General features: G+C 37.2%; 4 protein-coding genes across 4 annotated transcripts; 2 read left to right on the top strand and 2 right to left on the bottom strand.

Moving 5' to 3' along the window:
* Window positions 1-964: 964 nt before the first annotated feature.
* Window positions 965-4,684, top strand: LOC121761190 (two-component response regulator-like APRR5). The gene is made up of 8 exons (XM_042156801.1): window positions 965-1,358; window positions 2,121-2,282; window positions 2,368-2,498; window positions 2,593-2,751; window positions 2,869-3,031; window positions 3,110-3,401; window positions 3,524-4,184; window positions 4,294-4,684. The coding sequence occupies exons 1-8, from the start codon at window positions 1,130-1,132 to the stop codon at window positions 4,399-4,401; spliced, it is 1,905 nt and encodes a 634-aa protein (XP_042012735.1). The 5' UTR covers window positions 965-1,129; the 3' UTR covers window positions 4,402-4,684.
* Window positions 4,685-8,031: 3,347 nt separating this feature from the next.
* Window positions 8,032-9,135, top strand: LOC121768387 (NDR1/HIN1-like protein 26). The gene has a single exon (XM_042164888.1). The coding sequence runs from the start codon at window positions 8,212-8,214 to the stop codon at window positions 8,830-8,832; it is 621 nt and encodes a 206-aa protein (XP_042020822.1). The 5' UTR covers window positions 8,032-8,211; the 3' UTR covers window positions 8,833-9,135.
* Window positions 9,136-15,722: 6,587 nt separating this feature from the next.
* Window positions 15,723-16,136, bottom strand: LOC121773869 (RING-H2 finger protein ATL43-like). Its single transcript, XM_042170791.1, has one exon. The coding sequence runs from the start codon at window positions 16,134-16,136 to the stop codon at window positions 15,723-15,725; it is 414 nt and encodes a 137-aa protein (XP_042026725.1).
* A 5,761-nt stretch (window positions 16,137-21,897) lies between these two features.
* On the bottom strand, window positions 21,898-22,649 carry LOC121772043 (60S acidic ribosomal protein P1-like). Its single transcript, XM_042168979.1, has 3 exons — window positions 22,556-22,649; window positions 22,264-22,458; window positions 21,898-22,053 (listed from the first exon to the last, which is right to left on the bottom strand). The coding sequence occupies exons 1-3, from the start codon at window positions 22,613-22,615 to the stop codon at window positions 22,000-22,002; spliced, it is 309 nt and encodes a 102-aa protein (XP_042024913.1). The 5' UTR covers window positions 22,616-22,649; the 3' UTR covers window positions 21,898-21,999.
* Between the last annotated feature and the right edge of the window lie 520 nt (window positions 22,650-23,169).

Here is a 23,169-nt window from a genome sequence, read left to right as displayed (position 1 = left end):
TGGCGTCGGCGGCTGCAGGAGGGGGCGACGAGTCGGTTTGGAGACGGCTCTATGTCAGACAAACCGTATGATTCCGTACTGAATTTGGCATCGTACTGTGTGTTGGCATCTAACGACCGATATTCATCTGGTTCTGTACCCGGCCAACCGCATCACCACTAAACATCGGACTATTGGGACTTGAATCCATTTCGTAGTAAATGTGAGTTTCGAGAGTGGAATCGTGAAATGAAATGTTACAAATGAATGTGGGGTAGGGGGTATTTATACAAAATTTTCGAATTTAACATTTAAAAAAAAATAAAAAACGCGTGCCATCGTCCGCGCCCATCGTCCGCCAAGCCCACAATGGTGCCTGATGCTGCGGACGATGGCCTATCGTCCGTGCCCATCGTCCGCCGAGCCCACAGTGGTGCCCGAAGTTTAGGGCGTGGGCATAGGGCGCGCCCTATGGCGAGCACCCGCAATGAAGGCATCGTCCGCGCCCGAGGACGATGGCACGCATAGGGCGTGCCATGGGGCGCCCCATTGTGGCCCTAAGCCTACCATAATTTCGAAAAATGCAAAACCACAAAGTCATGATTTTAATATCACTATTCATTATAAGTATGTTAGTATAATTTTCAAAATGTTTTACTTTAATTTTAATGTAATGCTCCATGCAGTGAAATGTATTAGTGTGAATATAAAAAGTTCTACTTATATATTGGAATTTTTGTTATTTATAGCATTAACCACATAATTTTTAGCAAAATCAAACTACATATTCAAACAGTGAAAAAAGTTTATTCTTAAAAGAATAATTTGTTAACTTTATGGTGTTAATTATAATTTTCATGAATGATGGGATGAATCAGAAAACATTGAAAAATATCTAAACGTTCCAACCAATGAAAACATGCAAGTTATACTAGAAGAAATGTGAGCCATCAGATTCAATAGCCAATAGGAAGGCCACTACATCCACAGGATCAAAATTCAAGTTCAATTCTAGATATTTTGAGTTAAAAATGATCTTTTACAAAAGCATCAGAGTAAACGACTTGTAATCAAATTTCGGATATTCCAAGTTGAACAGTTAATCTCTCCGAATTCAGAAGATTGAAGTCTGGAAAGAGAGAAAAGGGAAATGGGAGAAGTTGTGATGAGCGGTGAGAATGAAATGGAATTGCAAGTTGGAGAAACGGAGATGGAAAGAGTGGGTGAAAAGGGCAGAATGAATAATAAGAATGCCGCAGCTGAGACTGTGAGATGGGAGAGGTTCCTCCCCAAAATGGTGGTCAGGGTTCTCTTGGTAGAGGCTGATGATTCCACTAGGCAGATTATTTCTGCACTTCTCAGGAAATGCAGTTACAGAGGTTGGTTTTCACTTCGGATTATTAAATGTTGGAATTTTGATGTCTGGGGTTTGCGGAATCTGACTGTTTATGGCTGTGATGGGATTTGTTCAATTATTTTTCAGTCCAAGATTCAATCTTGTGGCTGTTAATCTTTAAATTCATGATGACGCAGTGAATTTTGGGTTTTAATTGTTTTGTGTGCGTGAAAATGTCTTGAAGAAAATTCTCACTAGATGGTTTCAGTGTATCGATCCTGAAATTTTGTGTAAATCTTTTGATTATTGGCTGTATTATGACGTTTTAGCTTGATAGAATTGTGATATTCAGAAGATTTCAGGTTTAACTACTATAAAAGGAAGACCTTGCTTGAGACTGTAATTGTTTCGAATATATCAATCTTAAGCACTTTTCAATTTTTGTAGTTCAAGTCACTTGGCAAATCTCTGGAAAATTTTCCCCATGACTTGATTTGCAAAAATTAAATAGTTGGTCCTTAAGATTGCAAGTTTCTTCAAACTTTGTGATTTTAAGTGGTTTAAGACAAGACTTTTCTTTCATCAATCATTGAATGTTTGATACATCTATTGTTGTCAATTTTTATTATCTAGAATTTCCACATCCATTAATTTCCTGAATTTCTTGAGTTTCTAGTATATCCTTGACTCTCTGTGTCTGGCCTAAATTTGTCGGATAGTATTACTCATAATGGCACCAGTGGTTAGAAGCAGTTTTGGATTGTTATTGTTTGCAAACTAAACTCTGCTTTTTTCTGAAACACAGTTGCTGCAGTTAGTGATGGATTAAAAGCTTGGGAGGTTCTGAAAGCAAGACCCCATAACATAGACCTCATTTTGACTGAAGTTGAATTGCCATCAATCTCTGGATTCGCCCTTCTCACTTTAATCATGGAGCACGACGTCTGCAAAAAAATTCCAGTAATAAGTGAGTATGTTCTACCTGGCAAACCTTTCGATATTCCTTGCAATTGCATCTTGTTTTCTTACATCATTTTATTGGTATTGGGCAGTGATGTCTTCACGAGACTCGGTTAGTACAGTTTACAAATGCATGTTGAGAGGTGCGACCGACTTTCTTGTCAAGCCCGTCAGGAAAAACGAGCTCAGGAACTTGTGGCAGCATGTCTGGAGGAAACAAGCTGTAAGTTGATTCTGTCCCATGTTTTTTCTCCAAGAAATTATTCTTTTTCTATGTAGTACTGAAAACTAATCATTTTTATGTTGTATTATGTCAGTCGAGCACTGCTGCTGGACCAGGACCTCCTGATGAGAGTGTAGCTCAAGAGAAGTATGAAGCCACTGCTGAGAACAATGCTACAAGCAACCGTTCTAGCGGTTACGTGTCATGTATCCAGAGAAACAAAGAGGGCACCGAGAAAGGAAATGATGCTCAGGTATCTTTGGTTTTCCTACACTTTATCCTATCCATCATTAGTTAAAATTTTGGATCATCTAACAATGGATGATTTCATGTAACACGAGACTCATAGAGCCGCCTATTTGAACTGCAGAGTTCGTGCACAAAACCAGTATCAGAAACTGAAGAAGAAGACGAAGGAAAGCCCTCGAAACATGAAAGCCCTAAGTGCCTTTCAGATGGTGTTAGTACTCCCAGACAGGAAGAATGCCATCAACAAAATAGTAAAAAATGGACTCGTGATGGTGAGACCGAAGGTAATGTTCTGTTAGATTTATCACTCTTCCTTGCATGAATTCACCTCCATGGGCTTTTACCAACCAATTTAGTTATAGGATTGCAAGTGGCGGCCAAATCGGATGCTGATCATATGGTGACACGAGAAGACGTGAGTTGTGATCAAAATCAGGAACAGACTGAAATTTTTTTAAGAGAGGCCATTGATTTGATTGGAACTTTTGATAATCACTTCAAAGGCACTCTTGCGACTGCTGCCTCGATTTCTAGTGCAAGCAAGTTCGACATTTTGCCTATGTTGGATCTGTCTTTGAGAAGATCTCATCTTGTGAGTCAAGTAAATGATGACAGGCATAGGTTAAACCACTCTGATGCTTCTGCATTTTCTAGGTCAGTTAACATGCACCCTTTTCTCCTCTATTCATCATGGTTTCTTGAATGTAGTAGTGATTCTCTTTAATATGTCATTCATCGAAACTTCATAAACTGATGAAGAAACAACACTTTGGCAGATACATAAACAAGCCGTTGCAGCTCAGTCCCAGCACTTGCAATCAATACAATGACATTGGGATGAGCTCGGAGAAACCAACCGATTATAATCCTGACACTCGTGGCCCAACACTGCCTTCTGTCCGAACAGGATGGCCTGAATTCACATTCTCCTACTCACAAAATCGGGACATATCTCATCCGATTCCTGTTAGAGGCGTAGGGTTCGGGAATGTGAGTAGCCCTTATGGTTCCGTGATGCCCTCGTCAGGGTCTCCATCGCTGCCTAGTCAAGGCGCAACTCACCACTCAGAACCCTTCCCACAGTGGAATCCTTTCTTTCAGTCGGACCATCAGCCCTCGACTTCTCAGCAACTACACAGCCCTGCAGACCAGAGAAACAACTCTGTTGATCAGACAGAAAGCAAACAGGGCAGCAGAGTGGAAGAGTTGGAGGATCAGGGCTTCGTATTGCATGGAACGAATCAGAGTGCTAATAGCAGTTTATGCAATGGCAATATGAGCCAACATCACAGTCAAGTTTCTGGATGTAATGGCACGATCAACAGTTATGACAAGAGCTTTCATGTTCACGATGGACCCTCTCACCGAGCCATGCAAAGAGAGGCAGCCCTCACAAAATTCCGCCAGAAGAGGAAAGACAGATGCTTTGATAAGAAGGTACATTGATATTCCAAAACAGCATCTTTTCCCAAGTCATGTAAACTATGACACAGTTTGTTGCTACAACCTTAATTTTTCTCATAATCAAAATTCGATTTTGCAACAGGTGCGGTATGAAAGCAGAAAGAAGCTGGCTGAGCAGCGTCCTCGTGTAAAAGGACAGTTTGTCCGACAAGTGCCAACAGATCAACCTGGAAGCTCGTCAGCTGGTTAGCTACAGCAGGAGCAAGACTGAACAAGTTTTGGCAGTAACAAGTAGTGTGATGAATTAGAAAATTTGGCATCTCTTAATTCTTTACCTTGATGTATGTATTAGAGAGCTGATGTACAAGCTAGCTAGGTGGACCAACTAATGGTGAAGACAACAGTTTGCACATGTTTTTCTCTTTTTTCTTTTTTTGCCTCATTTTTAGGCATTTTGAGGCATCTATACATCAACTAAGTTGTGTAGGTTCATATCTGTAGTATAAGTAAATCAAAATTTGATTTTATCATCATTTTTAGTGTTTTTAAGTATTAGCTGCATGAAATATTATTAGTATTATCTAGTCAGTCTATATTGTTTCTTCATACTTTTTGGAACACTTCCGCCCTCACAAAATCAACATGTAAGTATTCCATAGTTGTAGATAGTTGACAATTTTACATTCAGTTTAGCAAGCAAAAGTTAAACACAAAAATGCAATCATTTGAAGGCAAAAAGTGGCATAGCTAATCTCACATCATTACTACACAGTCATTGTCAATGGTGCCAAGTGCCAGCTTCCAATGTCCACATTTTTTTTCTTTTTTCTCTTGAATAACAACGGCAAAATTTCGATCTACCAATAATAAGCAAAGAATTATGGTAAACTAAAACCTTAGAGCATCCGCAATGGGCGGACGATAGGCCGCCCTATGCCTCGGGCGCGCCATCATCCGCTCACTGTGGGTGCGCGGACGATGCCCAATGCATCGTCCGCGGACGATACGCGGACGATAGGGTATCGTCCGCGCCATCGTCTGTCCACTGTGGGCGACGCGGACGATGCAAAGCGTTTTTGTTTTTTTTTTAATTCCGAAAAATTTATTTATATAAATACCCCCTACCTCACATTCATTTGTAACATTTCCATTCACTTTTCCACACTCAAATTACACTATAAAATGGATTCCGGTGAATACCCACGTCCGAATAGTCCGATGTTTGGGGTGGTGCACGTTGGCCGGGTACAGACCCTGACGAATATCGGTCGTTCGACTCCAACCCTCAGCGAAAGCGGCGCATATCCGGTGGACCTCAACCGGACGATGTACGAGGAGGAGAGTTCCGGCACACCGGTGTCTTCCCGACGTCCCATTGGCGTCAAGGCTGCGAAGAACAAGGGGAAGGCGAATGCGACATCCTCCTCACAAGCCGCGGCCGCCCCCATCGCCGATCCCGACCCCGACCCCTACGGCACTTGCCTGCGCGGAGTTGGCAGCGGCCGCCAACCGGAGGACGTTGTTGGACACGCACAACGCCCTCATGCAATGTCAGGACCCGACCAAAGCCGAATACCTCCAGGGGATGATCGATGAGCCGCGCCACAAATTGAGACTTTTGTAGAGTAGTCAACTTTTTTTCATTTCTAACTCGTGTAAAACTTTTTTTTAATCAATGTTTGAAAACCAAATAAATGATACTTATAACATGTACTAAAAAAATGAAATTGGGACTTTAATCAATGTTTTAATCAGTGTTTGGAAACCAAATAAATGATACTTTATAACTTTTTTTTCATTTGTAACATTTCCATTCACTTTTTTCATTATAAGCCGTTTTTAATTAATCGTGGTATTTTTTAATTATTTTGCATTGACATATTTGAAAACATTTAAATTAATTAACAAAACAATAGAGAAACCTATAGGGCGGCCTTTAGGGCGCCCCACTGCAGGTAGAAGAGTATGAGAATAAAATGCTGACGTGGCGGTGCATAGGGTGGGCTTTAAGGCAGGCTTTAGGATTTCCCTTAGGGCGCCCCTCTGCTAATGCTAATGCTCTTAGTCATTAATTAAACCCAAGATTTAGGATATTCTTTCAAGAATACTTGGTTTATAGTCGCCCGTGTGTTAATGATCATATCGGTAATAATTTTTGAGGTATTGCAATAAAATAAATGTATAAAACCAAATAAATGATACTTATAACATGTACTAAAAAAAGAACGAATAACACAAAAATGTTAACGATTTTTATCTATATATATCATTCATATTTCACCAAACTTAATTTAAAAACTTCTTTACTGGTAATAAATACTACTAAAAAAACATATCCTTGACCTTGACAACTTCTCTACACCAATCAAATTCAATCACCAAGTGCACACACACTAAGGTGACGTTCGGTTGCCATGACTAATATCATGAGACTATCCATCTAGGATTAAGTTGTGGGATTATTTTAGTTGGAGGGGGAGGCTATGACTAATTATCATGAGACTATTCATCTAGGATTAAGTTGAAGGGTTCAACCTTATGAATCAAACATGATACATATTTAATCATGAGATTTAATTTTGCCAACCGAACACCCCCTAGCATACATATAAACATCCCATGCACAAAATTCCAAAAGTGACAGAAATTTCAACACTGCACGATTAGAAAAGTGATGAGTCGTCAAGTAATGTTCACCTAAACCCTAGAAAACATTTTTCCTTAACACAAAAGCAACTAAATTTGGTCGTATAATAGTTCAATTTTTTCAAGATTCCCCATGTCTTGCTTTCACTTTACATTAATTTTTAGTTTCAATCGTAACAAATCAGACATGTTTTAGAGGAGTAATATATATATATATATATATATATATATATATATATATATATAGGGATGTATTCATTTCCTTTTTGCATATTTTCTCCTTTTTTCTTCTGGATCTCAACCCCACGATTTTATCATCCGACGGTTAGATTAGTGCCACGTGTCTTTTAATAATGCAGATTTTCTGTTGAATAATGCACACCGACTAATAATGCACCATTATAGTGTAATAATGCAGATTTTCAGTTGAATAATGCACATCGACTAATAATGCACCATTATAGTGTAATAATGCAGATCATCTGGACCGTTGATGAATGAGATCTAACGGCCCATATTAAAAAGAATAAAGGATCTAAGGGATGAATAGGAGAATAACGCTCTCATATATATATATATATATATATAGGGAGATGATCAAAATAAGTATGTGTTTAAATCCAGAAATGCAGACCAAATCTTGGCCCTAAGATTAGATGATCTAATGGTCAATAATTAACCAAAAACACGGAAGGTCATAATTAAGCAATTTTAGGTCATATTATAATATTTGGGTTTAATGTCATGCTAAGATCGTTTTAGGTCATGCTTTGTTAGCATGACCTAAAAATTACCTAACTATGACCTAAAAGTGACCTAATTATGATATTGTTCTGCGTTTCTGTATTTAAATCTAGTTTTGCATAGATCAAAACCCTATATATATATATATATATATATGACTTTTGACAGTTGCAAGCTTTCTCACTTAAACCATAATTATGCACTGAAAAAGGCTATTTGCTATTTGGTTTATGGCTACTACCACTTGCAAAAAGTAACTTTTTTTTGCCAATAATTCTTAAAGCAACTCAATCGGAATCTTAAACCCGTGAAAATAACTTGTCAAGAAATATAAATTTTAAAGGGAGGCTGCATATTCATGATTCATTATTGATTTGTTGCTTGTAGCTTGGGACTCCTATCCCACTAACAATGTGAGATAACAAGCAAAAGTAGTTAATCACACCAATCTGTCCATGACTAGAAATATCAAATTATCATCAAATTACAAATATCTTTATTGGAAAAAAAGGAAGAATGCAAAGTTGCAAACAGTTACACTTGCCTCCAAAATCTTGAACTGAGAGTGGTTGCCAAGAAAAAAGCCCTTTATTAAACCCCCCTCTTTTACATTTTCTCTCTTTCCTCACCATAGAAATCTCCAAAACCTCTCTCTCTGTGTGTGCAAATTATGTCTTTAATCAGTGAAAAATCCCCCAAAGACTGCGCCAGCAAGAAAGCAAGCAAGAAGCTCTACTTATACCTCACCACACTCCTCCTCACTCTAATATCCGTGATCTTCATAATCTGGCTCATCCTCCACCCCTCAAAGCCTCACTTCTCGCTGAGGGAAGCCGACATCAACCAGCTCAACCTCTCCCTCGGGCCATCCCTCCTCAACTCCTCCATCCAAATCACCCTCCAATCCCACAATCCTAACACGAAAGTAGGGATCTATTACGACGACTTCCTTCTCTACGCCTCCTACAAAGGCCAGAAGATCACTCCAGAGGCTTCAATCTTCCCTTTCTACCAAGACCACCACGAGACCAACCTCCTCAGCGCCTCGCTGGTCGGAATCCAGCTCCCTGTGGGCCCGTCCTTCGTGTACGAGGTGCAGCGCGATCAGGGGGCAGGGAGGCTGGCATTGAGCCTCAAGGGGATGGGGCAGCTGAGGTGGAAAGTGGGGAGTTGGGTGTCGGGGAGGTATCGGTTCATTGTCAACTGCGTGGCGATTATGCCGCTTGGGCCTACTATACCTTCTCTGCCATTGAGCTCAAGGCAGAGCTCACAGTGTTCTACTTCTATGTAATGGGAATGTGAGACTGGGGAGATAGATGGAGTCTTGATGCATCAATCATTATTTGATTAGCTTATGGTTTCTTGGTGGATTTAGTGTTGAAATTTTGCTACTATTAATTAATTACAGATATACTTAATAATAATGGAGATAGGAAGATCGTATCCATTTTTTTTATGGTTTTGTATGTTATGGAAGAAAGAACAAGTGGGATTGATGGTGTGTTTTTGGTCTTTACCATTTGGTGGTAGATGGGATTTTTCAGTAAAGATAATAAAAAGTAATGAAATGAAATTTTGCTGCTTTCTTGATTGAGGAATTTGTGTCCCTCTCATGCCTGCCCTCTTCAGTGTGATGAATGGGCTCAATTTCACACCACTATTTAATTGAGAAAATATATGACCGAGTTTGGTCAAATATTAGCGTGATACTACTACACAATCATAGTGTAGCAAAATTCCATGATGGTTGCTTCAAAGAGAGAATGCAAAGTAATCCTTCTCCTTTTTTAATTTCCACGAATCACCAGAATTAAAGTCGATTTACTTTTTTGGCAAAAAGTGGCATATTAAAAGTTTTCTGTAAAATTGGGGTGTTGTATTTTTAGGAGGGTCGACCATGAAAAGTGAAAAGATATTCTAAGCAAGGGAAAATGAACAACGCAGTCATGGTCCAAAATTTCCTTCACAACAGATGGCTAGAACAGGGGAAAATAGTTTTAAATGTACAACTCTGTTTACTTTACTCCATAAATAACAAAAATAAATTCCGTAACACGTTGATTGGTTAATCTATCATCAATCACTTTTTCTCTTACATCATGTTAATGGAAGTGCTAAGTGATGGTTAATGTGTAAATGAAAGATTATACATTTCATTGTACAGATAGCACTCGAGTGTGTAATTACATACAGTATGTATCTAATATTACTACTATTAGATGAATATTGATGACACTGATTAATACTAGTATTGCTTAAAGATTATAACTAAATTAATTGATCTAATTTTTATCCAGCATAAGTCTATTAGTATAAGATATGTTCATATCTCCTTGAATCCCTAAACAAACCTAACAAATAGCTTAATGCTAACTTATAAGTGAGGATTTCCAAAAATTCTGAGTTTAAGAAAAGTAAAAAAATGATGGAAAGGCCTACTTCTATTAATTATTGGTAGAATTTCATGTTGGAAATATTGAAGCCTTTTAGACGGGCAAACTCTTGCTATTACAAAAGAAAAAAAAACTGGAAGGTAAGTAAAACAAAGTAAATACAATAAAAGGAACAAGATGCAAACTATATTCTTCTTCAAGTCGAGTCGAGGTATCCCTCTCTCCGCAAGATGAAATACGCCCCGGCTAGTGCTCACGGATTGGCGTAATGTCCCCAAAGATGAAACGACTTTCCTCCTATCGAGTTGAAGCACCTCAAACTCGTAGGCTCCGGCGAACTTGAATTGGAGGCGAGAACCGAGCAATGCAATGCTCCTAAGATGCGAACTAGAATGCTTGAGCTAGAGAGAAGAGAAAGTGTATGTTGTGGTGTGTCTTCCATCTCTCAAAATAAGCCTATTTATAGGCTAGGAAAAACAAGTGAAAGGTCTTGCAATTAGGGCACCTCATAAACATTTGGAGGTTACACCATATGAAAGGCCAAAGGCCTAGCCTTTTGACATTTTCACACGTGTTTTCCTACAATCCCCCACATTGGTTAGAGCGCTGCAAGCTTAAACCAACACCAGACACAGATGCATGTATGCAGACTCTTTTGCTCAGTTCTCAGGAAACGATACTGTATTTGGAGAGATAACTTGTGGTTTTGAACCTTCCATAGTCAACACTATCGGACATACCGGCGGACTAGTGGACCCGATGCCTTGAACTATTCCTCCTTGGTGTATGCCTAGTCAATAGCATCAACACAATATTGTCTCAACTCCATCAGTTCTCACGTTTGTGTCCGTTTCTGCCGTGGAACACCTCTTTGGAATTCATAAGTGACTCACACACACGAAGCGGCCTCACTTCTCACTTATATAGGTGATTCTTTCATGAGTATCCTGCCATACTGCATCTCCTTGAGATTTCAAGAATCATTAAAAGTCAAAAGACTTAACCTCTTACCACGTGCAGGTTACAACACTCAATGCTTTCTAAAGAATGGGCGAAGATTAAAATCTTCTGAGTGTTACAGCTAGATTTGTATAGCTTCATTTTCCCATTGAACTAATCTCATGGGATCTCCAATCGTATGGTTGGGTTACCACTATACTCATCTTTTAAGATGTGGTTTTCAGTCCCATTCCTTTTAGCAATTTATGCATTTGATCACGGTTTAAACCTTTTGTTAACGGATCCACTAAGTTATCCACTGACTTTGCATAGTCAACTGAGATAACGCCACTTGTGATCAACTGCCTTACGGTATTATGTCGCTGACGAATATGTCGAGACTTACCATTATAAAAGCAACTTTGTGCTCTACCTATAGCTGCTTTGCTATCACAGTGTATCAATACTGCGGGCACTGGCTTCTTCCAACATGGAATACATTCTAGGAAATTTCTGAGCCACTCGGCTTCTTCCCCTGCTTTATCCAATGCGATAAACTCAGATTCCATGGTGGATCGAGCTATACACGTTTGTTTCGCCGACTTCCACGAAACAGCACCACCTCCCACAGTGAACACATAACCACTTGTCGAAAATGAGTCTTTTGAATCAGAGATCCAATTTGCATAACAATACCCTTCAAGTACTTGGGGGTATCTTGTGTAATGCAACCCAAAGTTAATAGTATAGTTCAAGTATCTCAAAACTCTACACAGAGCTTTCCAATGTTCCTTACTCGGGTTACTCGTAAATCGGCTCAACTTGTTTACAGGACAAGCAAGATCAGGTCGAGTACAGTTTGTGATAAACATCAAACTTCCTATGACCTTTGCATACTCTTCTTGAGCAACAGAATCACCCATATTCTTGCTCAGATGGACATTGAGCTCCAAAGGAGTCTTTGCTGGCTTACAATCAAACGAGTTGAATTTCTTAAGCATTTTCTCAACATAATGAGATTGCGTTAAGGCAATTCCCTCATTAGTCCTCAATATTTTGATTCCGAGAATCACATCAGCTAGACCCATATCTTTCATATCGAAATTTCTTTTCAACATGTTTTTTGTCTCGTTAATAATGACACTATTGCTACCCATTATCAACATATCATCAACACACAGACACACAATAACAAACCCGTTATCTGTGTTCTTAATGTAAACACACTTATCACACTCATTGATAGTGAATCCATTTGCCAACATCACGTTGTCAAATTTCAAATGCCATTGTAATGGTGCTTGCTTCAACCCATATAATGACTTTATCAGTTTGCATACTTTACGCTCTTGCCCAGGCACAACAAACCCTTCGGGTTGCTCCATATATATTTCTTCTTCTAGATCACCATTCAGAAACACAGTTTTCACATCCATTTGGTGAATCTCAAGATTGTGCAAAGTAGCAATCGCTAGAAGCACCCGAATGGAAGTGATTCTCGTAACAGGTGAATAGGTATCAAAAAAGTCATACCCTTCTTTCTGCTTAAAGCCTTGGATAACTAGGCGAGCTTTGTACTTATCTATAGTACCATCGGGCTTATATTTCCTTTTCAGAATCCACTTACACCCTAAAGGCTTACAACCTTCAGGCAAGTCTAATAACACCCAAGTGTTATTTCTCATGATGGATTCAATTTCACTGTTGATAGCTTCTTGCCACCACGCCGCATCTGGGCCAGACAGAGCTTCCTCCAATGACTTTGGTTCGTCATCCAACATAAAAGTTATGAAGTCAGGACCAAATGTTTTAGCAACTTTAACTCTTTTACCACGTCTTGGTTCAACATCCTCAGGACTTGATCTCGTCCTTTTTGGAGGATTAGAACTAGTGGATTCATCCATCATTCTTTCACTAGAACGATCCTCTTGCCTCTTGCAAAAGTATACATTCTCAAAGAATATAACATTCCTTGACTCAATCGTTGTTCCTTCAGCCACGCCAGGCACAGCTGACCTATGGACTATAAAACGATAGGCACTACTATTAAGTGCATGACCAATAAAGATGCAATCGACTGTTTTAGGGCCTATTGCAACTTGTTTCGGAGGTGGCACTTCTACCTTCGCTAAACACCCCCACACTTTGAGGTATGAATATGAAGGTTTCTTCCCTTTCCACAACTCATAAGGAGTCACATCCCTATTTTTTAGTGGAATTTTATTCAGGATATGATTCGCTGTTAACACAGCCTCCCCCCACATGTTCTGGGGTAATCCTGAATTAATCAACAAAGCATTCATCATCTCTTTTAGTGTTCTATTTTTTCGTTCAGCAACTCCATTTAACTGGGGAGAATATGGAACCGTTGTTTGGTGAATTATACCACTTGCATGACATAATTCTGCAAACGGGGCTACATACTCACCGCCTCTATCACTTCGAACACACTTAATTCGACAATTAAGTTGATTTTCGGCTTCATTTTTTAAGTCTTCAAACGCTTCAATTGCCTCATCTTTACTTCTTAACAAGTAAAGGTAACAATACCTTGTGCAATCATCTATAAATGTGATGAAGTACTTTTTACCACCTCTAGTTTGCACAAATTTTAAATCACATACGTATGTATGGATTAACTCTAGAGGTTTTGTGCTTCGTTCTACCGAGCGAAACGGTAGCTTGGTCATTTTTGCTTCAACACAGACTTCACATTTTTCTTGTGAGTTAAACTTATCTATTTTTAGTAAATTAAGATTTACTAATCTTTTTATAGCATTTAGATTTACATGTCCCAATCTTTTATGCCATAAATCAGAGCACTCAAGCAAATAAGAGGATGTGTCATCTTCCTTATTTCTTAATCCTTTTCCACGGTGAATGACCGTAACATTCAGCTCAAAAAGCCCATTCACTAGGTGACCTTCACCTATGAACTTTTCATACTTGGTCAATATAACCTTTTCACACTCAAATTCTAGTGAAAATCCATGATTTACTAGAAGTGAGCCTGACACCAAATTATTTCGGATGTCTGGGACATGCAGCACATCCTTGAGGGTAAGAACCTTTCCGGATCCTAATTTTAGGAACACATTACCCACACCAACCACCTCGGAAGAGGCTTGGTTTCACATACGTACTTTTCTACCTCCAACAGAATTGTAAGTAGAAAAAACGTTTCTCTCGGAGCACACATGACATGTGGCACCCGTATCAACAAACCATTCATTTGGATTATTACCATGGTCCACGTCGGAGACCATTGCGATCACCTCGTGATCTTTGTTGTTTATAACAACACGTTCAAATAATTTGTACAGTATTGTTTCCAACAATAAGTACACAATTATATTGAACCAAATGTGCATTGGTATATTCATCAACCCATGCATCCCAATTACTACTACCAAATCTAAATTGGTCTTGCTTGTCAAATGACAAACGATAAACATCATTCTCAAGAGAATAGATCTCAAGGAATTAACCACTCCATGGCGCATTGACATTGCGACCGTTCGTTGCTTTATTCCAGCTTTGAATTTCATGTTTCCTCCAGCTTCGGTCGACATGATTTCAACAAGAGTACAATATTTCGTCTTGCGATTGTTGGAAATATTGAAGCCTTTTAGACGAGCAAACTCTTGCTATTACAAAAGAACCAAAAACTGGAAGGTAAGTAAAACAAAGTAAATACAATAATAGGAACAAGATGCAAACTATATTCTTCTTCAAGTCGAGTCGAGGTATCCCTCTCTCCGCAAAATGAAATACGCCCCGGCTAGTGCTCACGGATTGGCGTAATGTCCCCAAAGATGAAACGACCTTCCTCCTATCGAGTTGAAGCACCTCAAACTCGTAGGCTCCGGCGAACTTGAATTGGAGGCGAGAACTGAGCAATGCAATGCTCCTAAGATGCAAACTAGAATGCTGGAGCTAGAGAGAAGAGAAAGTGTATGTTGTGGTGTGTCTTCCATCTCTCAAAACAAGCCTATTTATAGGCTAGGAAAAACAAGTGAAAGGTCTTGCAATTAGGGAACCTCATAAACATTTGGAGGTTACACCATATGAAAGGCCAAAGGCCTAGCCTTTTGACATTTTCACACGTGTTTTCCTACATTTCATGTGATATATCGATCGCGAATTTGATTCTAATATCCGAAATCGCAGGTCCAAGATAGGCGTAATTTTAAAGAAGAGACTCCAAAAACATACGACACTATGACTAATGAACGTGATTAACGATTAAGTTAATGGATTGTTCTGCAAATGCATCTAAATTAAATATATATGTGTAATACTCTGCTTTGTAAAAATTATATATTTGCAACTATTGTATTGTTTGTAAAAATACAGTAAACAGTAAAATTGAAATCAATATTCATAATTATTAATTCGCCAGTAATTCGTAGACGCGTCGGTAGCCGGGATGATAAATTACAAAAGATTGAATTTGGTGATACCAACTTCTGTTTTGATGTTTTTATTTTTATTTTTTTGCAATTGCCTTTTGACCTTTTATTTGGTGATACCAACATGGCAAATTGCAATATTCTTAGATCCGTTTGACATAATTGTTTTATTTCTGCAATACTAGTGTAATTCTTCGTCAATTGTCCAATTATTACAACAAACTCATTGTTAATTATCAATAATCTTATATTTACTGATGTTATATCAACATTTTAAAGTTATCAACAATACAAGAGCTATATAACTATGCAAGAAACTTGCAACATTTCAAACAATTACCCTTGATCTTAACCTTTACAAAGAACAATTAATTAAAGCTTTTACATTAACATAAACTACATCTGGTATAGATGAAAATTAGTTTGTAACATATCTTTCACTGAAGCTCCTCCATGAAGCAATCCTCTCCAAACAAGTAGACCATTCTCTGTGATCTCCATGGATCTTTCCCATGGCCCACCACTTCCCTATCGCCGGACACCAGCTGAGCTCGACACACAGGGCATGTTTCGCCACCACGGTCAATCCAAGAGTCTAGGCACCCGACATGGAAAGCATGCTCGCAGTTATCAAGTCGTCTCACAATATCCCATGCCTCTACTCTGCTCAAACAAACTGCACAATCATCGCCCTCTTCTTCGTTGTCCTTGTGCGATCTGAAGGTTGCATGTTCGACTATGGGGAGACGACCTTTGTCAAAGGACTTAGTTGTCAAGTAATCCGGAAGTTGCACGGATGAAGGGGATGGGCGGAACTCATCGTAGTCTTCAACGTTGCTTCTTGGGCGCATATTTGAGAGAAATGGGTTCATGATATTTGACAAGATGAATTTTGTGAAGGGTATGTGATTTTGTAGTGTAATAATGTAGGAAGAAAATCCCATTTCAAGAAATACTGATCTTGAGGGGACAAGACGAAAATTTTGATTTTGAAGAGAGAGGTGTAGAAATATATATACTCCATTTGTCAAATGTATAAGATCCATTTTATTAAAGGGGATTGATAGGTACAATTTGGAGTATATAATTCTGAATTAAATGGCCCACACTATCTAACCTAGAGCAAATGCATCCTCGAAGTATTCTATATTTCTATTTCATGACTTTGGTGTTTTTTTTGGTGTTAGGATATGATAGTGATTGGCAATACTGAGATTAGTCTAATTACACGTAACATTAAGAATTTGAAGAACAAGATAATTACTCCCAAAAGATAAGCCAAACAAAACCATGTGAAGTCGTGGATATAGTAGTAGTAGTAGTATAAGTTAATTTATCAAAATTTACGTGGTTCCGGGAGTACGGCCATATAACAAATATTGTAAATTATAAAAATGAGATACTCATCCACTTGAACGGGATATATAGATGAAATTAAACATGATTAGGAAAACTTATCGTGATATTCTTGTTACGTTTGGATATTTTAATGTTGTACTATAAATTAACATATAATATGTTGAAATGGGAAAACTATCATAGAGTCAACATATAAAACTTACCATCTTGTTACTAACATATTAAGAATAATTCAAGTTGCCACATATTTTACTAAGTATAAGCTTTCTCTATTGATGTTAATTAACCTTATCTTTCTGGGTTTTGGCACTTTAAACCCAAAATTGATTACTAGATTTTTGGAAAGACTTTATGGTAGTTGGTTCATATTAATAAGTGAGTTGCACATTGCCCCTTTGCTCTCTTTCAAAAGTTTTAAGGCTCACGAAGAGTCCCCAAATGCTATTTGGTATTAGCAAGCAAACCGAAACATTAATTAGCTATTTATATCTTGGAAACTTATAAGTGATTTGATGCCTTTTAGTGCGAAAAAGAAATTTATAATTTCTCAATTTTTATAAGTTAAACAGTGTACTTGATGTCGTAAAATAGGTTAAGTGTAAATTGGAAACTTGTCAAAGAAAATTTAAGAAGTACGGAGTAGCATTAATTTTTCAAAGAGACGGCATGCAATAAATTAAACCAATCAAAACTTCCCAAATAAATTAAACAAAAGTCATAACTTATATAATTTGTTCGTTTGAAGATATATATTATAATTGCAAGAGTCAAATATACATGTAAGTTGGAGTGCCCTGATTTCTGGTTTCGGTGTGAAAGTCAACGTTCAATTTTGTTTTGATCAACTTACTTATCAAGTTGTCATATTATTCAACACAAAGATGTGTGGAAAGGTTGGTTGTGTGAATCAAAAGATGTCAAAAAAATCTAAATAACAATTATAAATATAAACTTTTTAACTATTCGTATATATAATATAAATTAGGTACCACAACTTTATTGACATCATAAGAACGAATGCGAAGATGGATATTCAACATAGAAAGCACTACAAGTTCACATGATAAAATAGTAGTATTCGACATATGACTTGTTTTTCAAGTATGTAATACCGAATTTGCAATATAAAACAAATCTTAATTAAGAAATTGTTGGTTTTCTAGAATACAAGAGATAAACACTAGCCGGGCGTAATACAACCCAATGAAGAATGGAGAAATTAAACGAAAATAAATTGAATTGAAATTACAAAACATAATTCGAAACAATAAACCGTAAAGATGTAAGCCGAGTCGAGGAGTCCTCTTTCCGCAAGACGAGATACGCCCCGGTAGTGCTCTCGGATTGGCGTGTCGTCCCCAAAGATAAAACGGCTTCGTCTTGTTCGTTGCAGCACCGCAAACAGAACAAGCTCCGGCGAACGGGATGATGGCGAGGGCAGAGCTTCGACAGAAGACTATGCAAAGAGAGAGGGAGAGCTATGCAACAATATGCTTGTGTTGTGTCTAATGTATAGAATGCAAATAATGCATGCCTATTTATAGGCCAAGTCCAATGCATATGGAGGTGGAATCAATGCAGACATTAAGCATGCAATTATGGGTTGACTGTAACCGTCGGGGGTTACAACCCGTTACGGGAGCTGGAGAGACTGATGCATTTGGACACGTTACTCGACGGGGTTCATCGTGAACCTTTTGGCACATGATGCATCGGGGTCCATCGGGGACCTTTTGTCACCCGCTATGCGTCGGGGTCCATCGTGGACCGTTTGGGACCCGCTGTACGTCGGGGTCCGTCGTGGACCTTTGGGCACCCGCTATGCGTCGGGTCCATCGTGAACCTTTTGACACATGGCACCCGGCAGACGGGGCACGGGTCACGGTGCACTGAGCTCAGCTCGCGGCTCGCGACGGGGCAGCGTGCACGCATGGGCTCTACTGCCCATCTTAGTCCACTATAATTATTACACGTAATAATTCATCTTATTGAACACATGTTTAATAAGGTTCTCTCCACCAATATGGGATAACTGGCTCTTTTAATTAATCCATTGGTTTTATCTCATAGCTCCTTTATAGCTCACAAGTGTGACAAACTTTAATTCATAATTTCTCACTCACCGGGAATCGGTTTAGAGAAAATTCATAATTTCTCACTCACTCACCGCAGCCGGCTTATAGCCTGGCACCTATGCACTTAATTAATAAAATATTAATTAGACACTTTTTTCAATGTGGGATTACTTAACAAACACATTAAGTAATCTCATAACTCCATATCAGAGCTTAGTCGTCAAATTGATACAGAAAATTAATATAGTACAACGAAAATCTACTCAAGCGTAAACCAATTTTAAGTTATTTAATTTTACAAAATTAATACATTTGTAACCTGTACAATCCGATCAAACTGAGTTAACCAGGATTAGATTACAACATTTCGAAACTCAGTATCTAAATATTAATCATATAATGAATTAAAAGAATCTAAATATTAATCCTATAATGAATTAAAAGAATGTGTTTTGGTGAATTTTTCCATCATATAATTTAAATATAGTAGTACTCCATAAAAATAGTCCCACGTTCATTTAAAGAACTCATCCACTACACTATTTCAATTACTATTTTTTTCATTTATACTTTACTAATTACGCATTAAACCTCGTATCATTCCCAATAATTTTATGAAATAGAGAGAGTAGTATTCAACAACTACAATATGAGATTTTAATCATAATCTATTTTTCCATTTTATCCTAAAAACCATAGCAATCCTAGATACCTATAGTCATGATACAGGGACTTGAAATTGACTAAAATAAAACCGAACTTGATCATAGTTCACTAAATTATTTTAAGATATACTCCTCCATTTGTGAATACCATTTATGAATATGAGTCTGTTTTTTCCATTTTATTCTATCTGTGAATAGAAATTCCGATTCATAATTACTATAAATTAAAAAAATAGTATAAATTCCATTAATTCATTTCACTCTCATATCATTTAAAATTAATACTATGTACAAGTGAAACATTATCTCACTAATTTTCTTCCATTCATTTTTCCTAACATGTCTTAAAATTCGTGCTGAAAAGAAATGAAACTCTTATTAACGGAAGGATGAAGTACTTGGTACTACGTTAATTTATGTATTTTAAATGCGAAATATTAGGAATTTATTAAAATTTCCACCAACAAAAAAGAATACGTCTATTACATTGGTATGTCGTAAATACATGAATAAGGATCGGACCACCATCTGCGTATTTCCAAAATGAATTAATTTAGCTCAAACAGAAAAGAGAAAAAGAAATAAAAATCATGAATCAATAAGGAACAATAGTTTCGAAGCAGTGAAGGCCGTCAAGCTCCACAGCAAACCTCGCCGCCTCGGAAGACGAAATCGTACCCTGGCCCTTGCTCTTCTTCAGATCATCAATTTTGACAGCGGAAGAAGACCATGAAAACCCGAGTTTCTCGGCACAGAACGAGCTGAACATCGACGTTGACATACCTGATTTCATTTCATTCAACTTCAATCCAAAGATAAGATTATAATTGGGCTGCAATTGGATATAATGGGGTTCAGAAGGAAAAAAGGTGTGGAGAGGAAGGCGAATTTATAGAGATTTAGATGAGAAATAAGTTAACGTTTCAGTATTTAAATCGGAATACCCTCCAAACTTCTCTCCTTTCTCGTCATTGCTGTATGCGTGTTGGCGGTTACCACTGCTATTACCTTTTCAATTTTCTTTTTCCAATTGCTGCCTAAATTTGATCACAAATATATAATTAATCATTGACCTAGTACGAAATTATCAAATATTGATTGAATCACATAAATATTTATGCAACTGTAATTTGTCTTCATAATAAAGAAAGAGATTTACATTATTGCTCTTTAATTAGTTAATGATAATTATATATTGATTTTTTTACAAATAAGTATGCATTGTATTTTCTAAGATTGAGCGAGTATAAAAACGAAATTTCCTTATACCGACATAATCTAAAGACCACGTACATATGGGTAAGACCGAATACGATTTAAAAAATACAATGATTCAATTTCTTGTTTCACTTAATACCAAATACGGTTTAAAATTAAAAGGATGCTATTTTTATATTTCACTTAATATATATAGGGAATGGGATAGTGATTAATACTGAACTGATTTTAAATAATAATCCAATGTACACCATAATACTCTTGTAATCTAATACTAGTAATTAATTAATTGCCACAAAATAGGATATAATTTCAAAAAATAATGATAATAAATCGATAAGGGGTATATATGACTATCAAATATTTTGTTAGTTATATGTGAAGTCATATTATTTTGGTGAATTGCATACAATAATTTACATTCATATGTTATAATGCTTTACTCAATGATGCAATACCATTCAATGTTATATATCCTTTTTATTCTAACTTTTTAAAAGAACTTTCACTTTTATATATCTCTCAATTTAATTAATTTTGTTGCATATAATGTACTACCAAATTAAATGTGAATTTATAATCAAATTCAAATTACGTATTTTCACATGAAGAAATATGCATGAAAAAATGTATACTATGTAAGTATCTTTGTCTATTGTCATTATAATAAAGTAAGTTCTTATAAAACTGTAAATCTAGTTATGATGAAGTATATTCAATATTATAATGAAATGTTTGTTTGAAATTTTGTAATTTATGGGGAAAGGGGGCTTGTAAGAGATTCTAGACGGGTGAGGGGTGTCTCAAAGATCTTTCCCCAAGTCCATCGAGGGTATAGGGGATTGGAATGGATGGTGAATGGAGATGGAATTTCAGTTGGAGAAAGAACATGTTTACTTAGTTGTGAGTATTGTATATCCCTTCCACACCTATGCATGTTAATTAGTTGTAGCTATTCTTGTTAGCTTAACTTCAATCTAGTAATTCCACAACACCTCGCTAGCGTAGCTGAGAGATAGAGATGATAGTAAAAATAGTGTTAGTGGAGAGAGAGATCCACATTATTGGTAGTGTAGTTGAATAGAAGAACTCTAATCTATACTAGACTACTACTAGAAGTCTAGTAGTACTAGTATGTTTTCGTGCGCCCGCCCCTATCAACACACTGCATATCTCATAATTAAGGTAACAATGAACAAAAGAGAGTGCAATCCAATTATGCAACACAACACAACACAACACATGCAAGAGCAGAATTAACTCAAAATCAAAAAATCATAACTAGTGCTGCAAAACAAGGGCATAGTACTATAACCAAAAAAACCATCTATACTGATATATTTGTAACTCAAATTAGTCTGTGGCCCATTACTTGTAACTAAAACACAGTAAAAATCTTAATCAAACAGTCCGAATCCAATGTCATCGTCGCTCTCCTCTTTGGCTTCTTCCTGTAAAAGTTCAATATAACCAAGGATCTCTTGTTAACTCCAAGCTTGCAACTAAGTTTGACATAGAGATTACACTGAAGAAGCTTCTTTTTATAAAAGGAGATAAGCTCATATTCAGGCGTCAACGAATATTGAAAGAGTTACAAATTAAACAAACTACTATGAGTTTTCCATCATCAAATTTCAACACATAATAATCTCCTCAATTACCTTCTTCTCCTCAACTGCAGGAGCGGCAGCGCCACCAGTAGGAGCAGGGACAGCGACGGCAGCACAACCACCAGAGCCGACGTTCATAACGAGATCATCAAGGTTCCTCTTCTCACAAAGCTTGGCGAAGAGGCTAGGCCAGTAGGATTCCACGGTCAAATTCGCTGACTTCAACAGAGTTGCAATCTTATCAGCCTACAAAAACAAAATAAATACCGCATTATAATTATAATTATAAATAAAGATATGGTACTATATGTTGAATGGATTTGGGTGCATAAGGCGACGTTACAGTTATGGCGATGCCATCGTCGTGAAGAACCAAAGCAGCGTAAGTGCAGGCGACCGACATTGTAAATGCTTCTGTACGGAAAAATTAAGATGCAGAAATCTCAAGAGCGGCGTTTCAACTTATTTTAGGGCAAAATATGCTGTATTATATATTTTGTGTGCATGTTAATTTAGGATTCTGTTAAAAAGGAAAGTTTGTAATGGGTTTCGGACTTTGTGTTTAATTATAATAATTATAATAAACCAACCCCTTATGGTTTGATTGTGTTCATCTAAACAAGATGAAGTGCATCTTAGTAGATAAAATGTTTTTTATCCAACTAATAGGCAGGCTGGTCGGGGTTGAAATCATGGTGATCAGAGTAAATAATACTAGTAAATTATTAATGCATTAACTGAAGAAGAATTTTTTTAAAACCAATAATTGGCACATAAATTTACTACTACGTACTATGATTAAAATTTTGTATGGATATACCTTTGTCCAAGGAAAATAATTTTAATATTGGACGACAGTATAAGGTATAAAATTGGTAATACAAAAGATAGAGAAACAAAAACATGTTAAAGTTAGTGCAAAATGAGATTTTCACTATAGAAATAAACCTATCATAA

The sequence above is a fragment of the Salvia splendens genome, chromosome 2 (genome assembly GCF_004379255.2).
Source record: "Salvia splendens isolate huo1 chromosome 2, SspV2, whole genome shotgun sequence".
Taxonomy (NCBI): Eukaryota; Viridiplantae; Streptophyta; class Magnoliopsida; order Lamiales; family Lamiaceae; genus Salvia; species Salvia splendens.
Note: the sequence above shows the minus strand (reverse complement) of the source record. Positions and strands in the feature narration are given on the sequence as shown.

Bases quoted from the DNA above. Each gene is read 5' to 3' on its own strand.
- LOC121761190 (XM_042156801.1), top strand. From the start codon at position 1,130: ATGGGAGAAGTTGTGATGAGCGGTGAGAATGAAATGGAATTGCAAGTT. The intron at 1,359-2,120 runs GTTGGTTTTCAC...TCTGAAACACAG, and splicing joins CAGGAAATGCAGTTACAGAG to TTGCTGCAGTTAGTGATGGA. The intron at 2,752-2,868 runs GTATCTTTGGTT...TTTGAACTGCAG, and splicing joins AGAAAGGAAATGATGCTCAG to AGTTCGTGCACAAAACCAGT.
- LOC121768387 (XM_042164888.1), top strand. From the start codon at position 8,212: ATGTCTTTAATCAGTGAAAAATCCCCCAAAGACTGCGCCAGCAAGAAA.
- LOC121773869 (XM_042170791.1), bottom strand. From the start codon at position 16,136: ATGCGCCCAAGAAGCAACGTTGAAGACTACGATGAGTTCCGCCCATCC.
- LOC121772043 (XM_042168979.1), bottom strand. From the start codon at position 22,615: ATGTCGGTCGCCTGCACTTACGCTGCTTTGGTTCTTCACGACGATGGC. The intron at 22,459-22,555 runs GTAACGTCGCCT...TTGTTTTTGTAG, and splicing joins ACGATGGCATCGCCATAACT to GCTGATAAGATTGCAACTCT. The intron at 22,054-22,263 runs GTAATTGAGGAG...GAACTTTTACAG, and splicing joins CTGCAGTTGAGGAGAAGAAG to GAAGAAGCCAAAGAGGAGAG.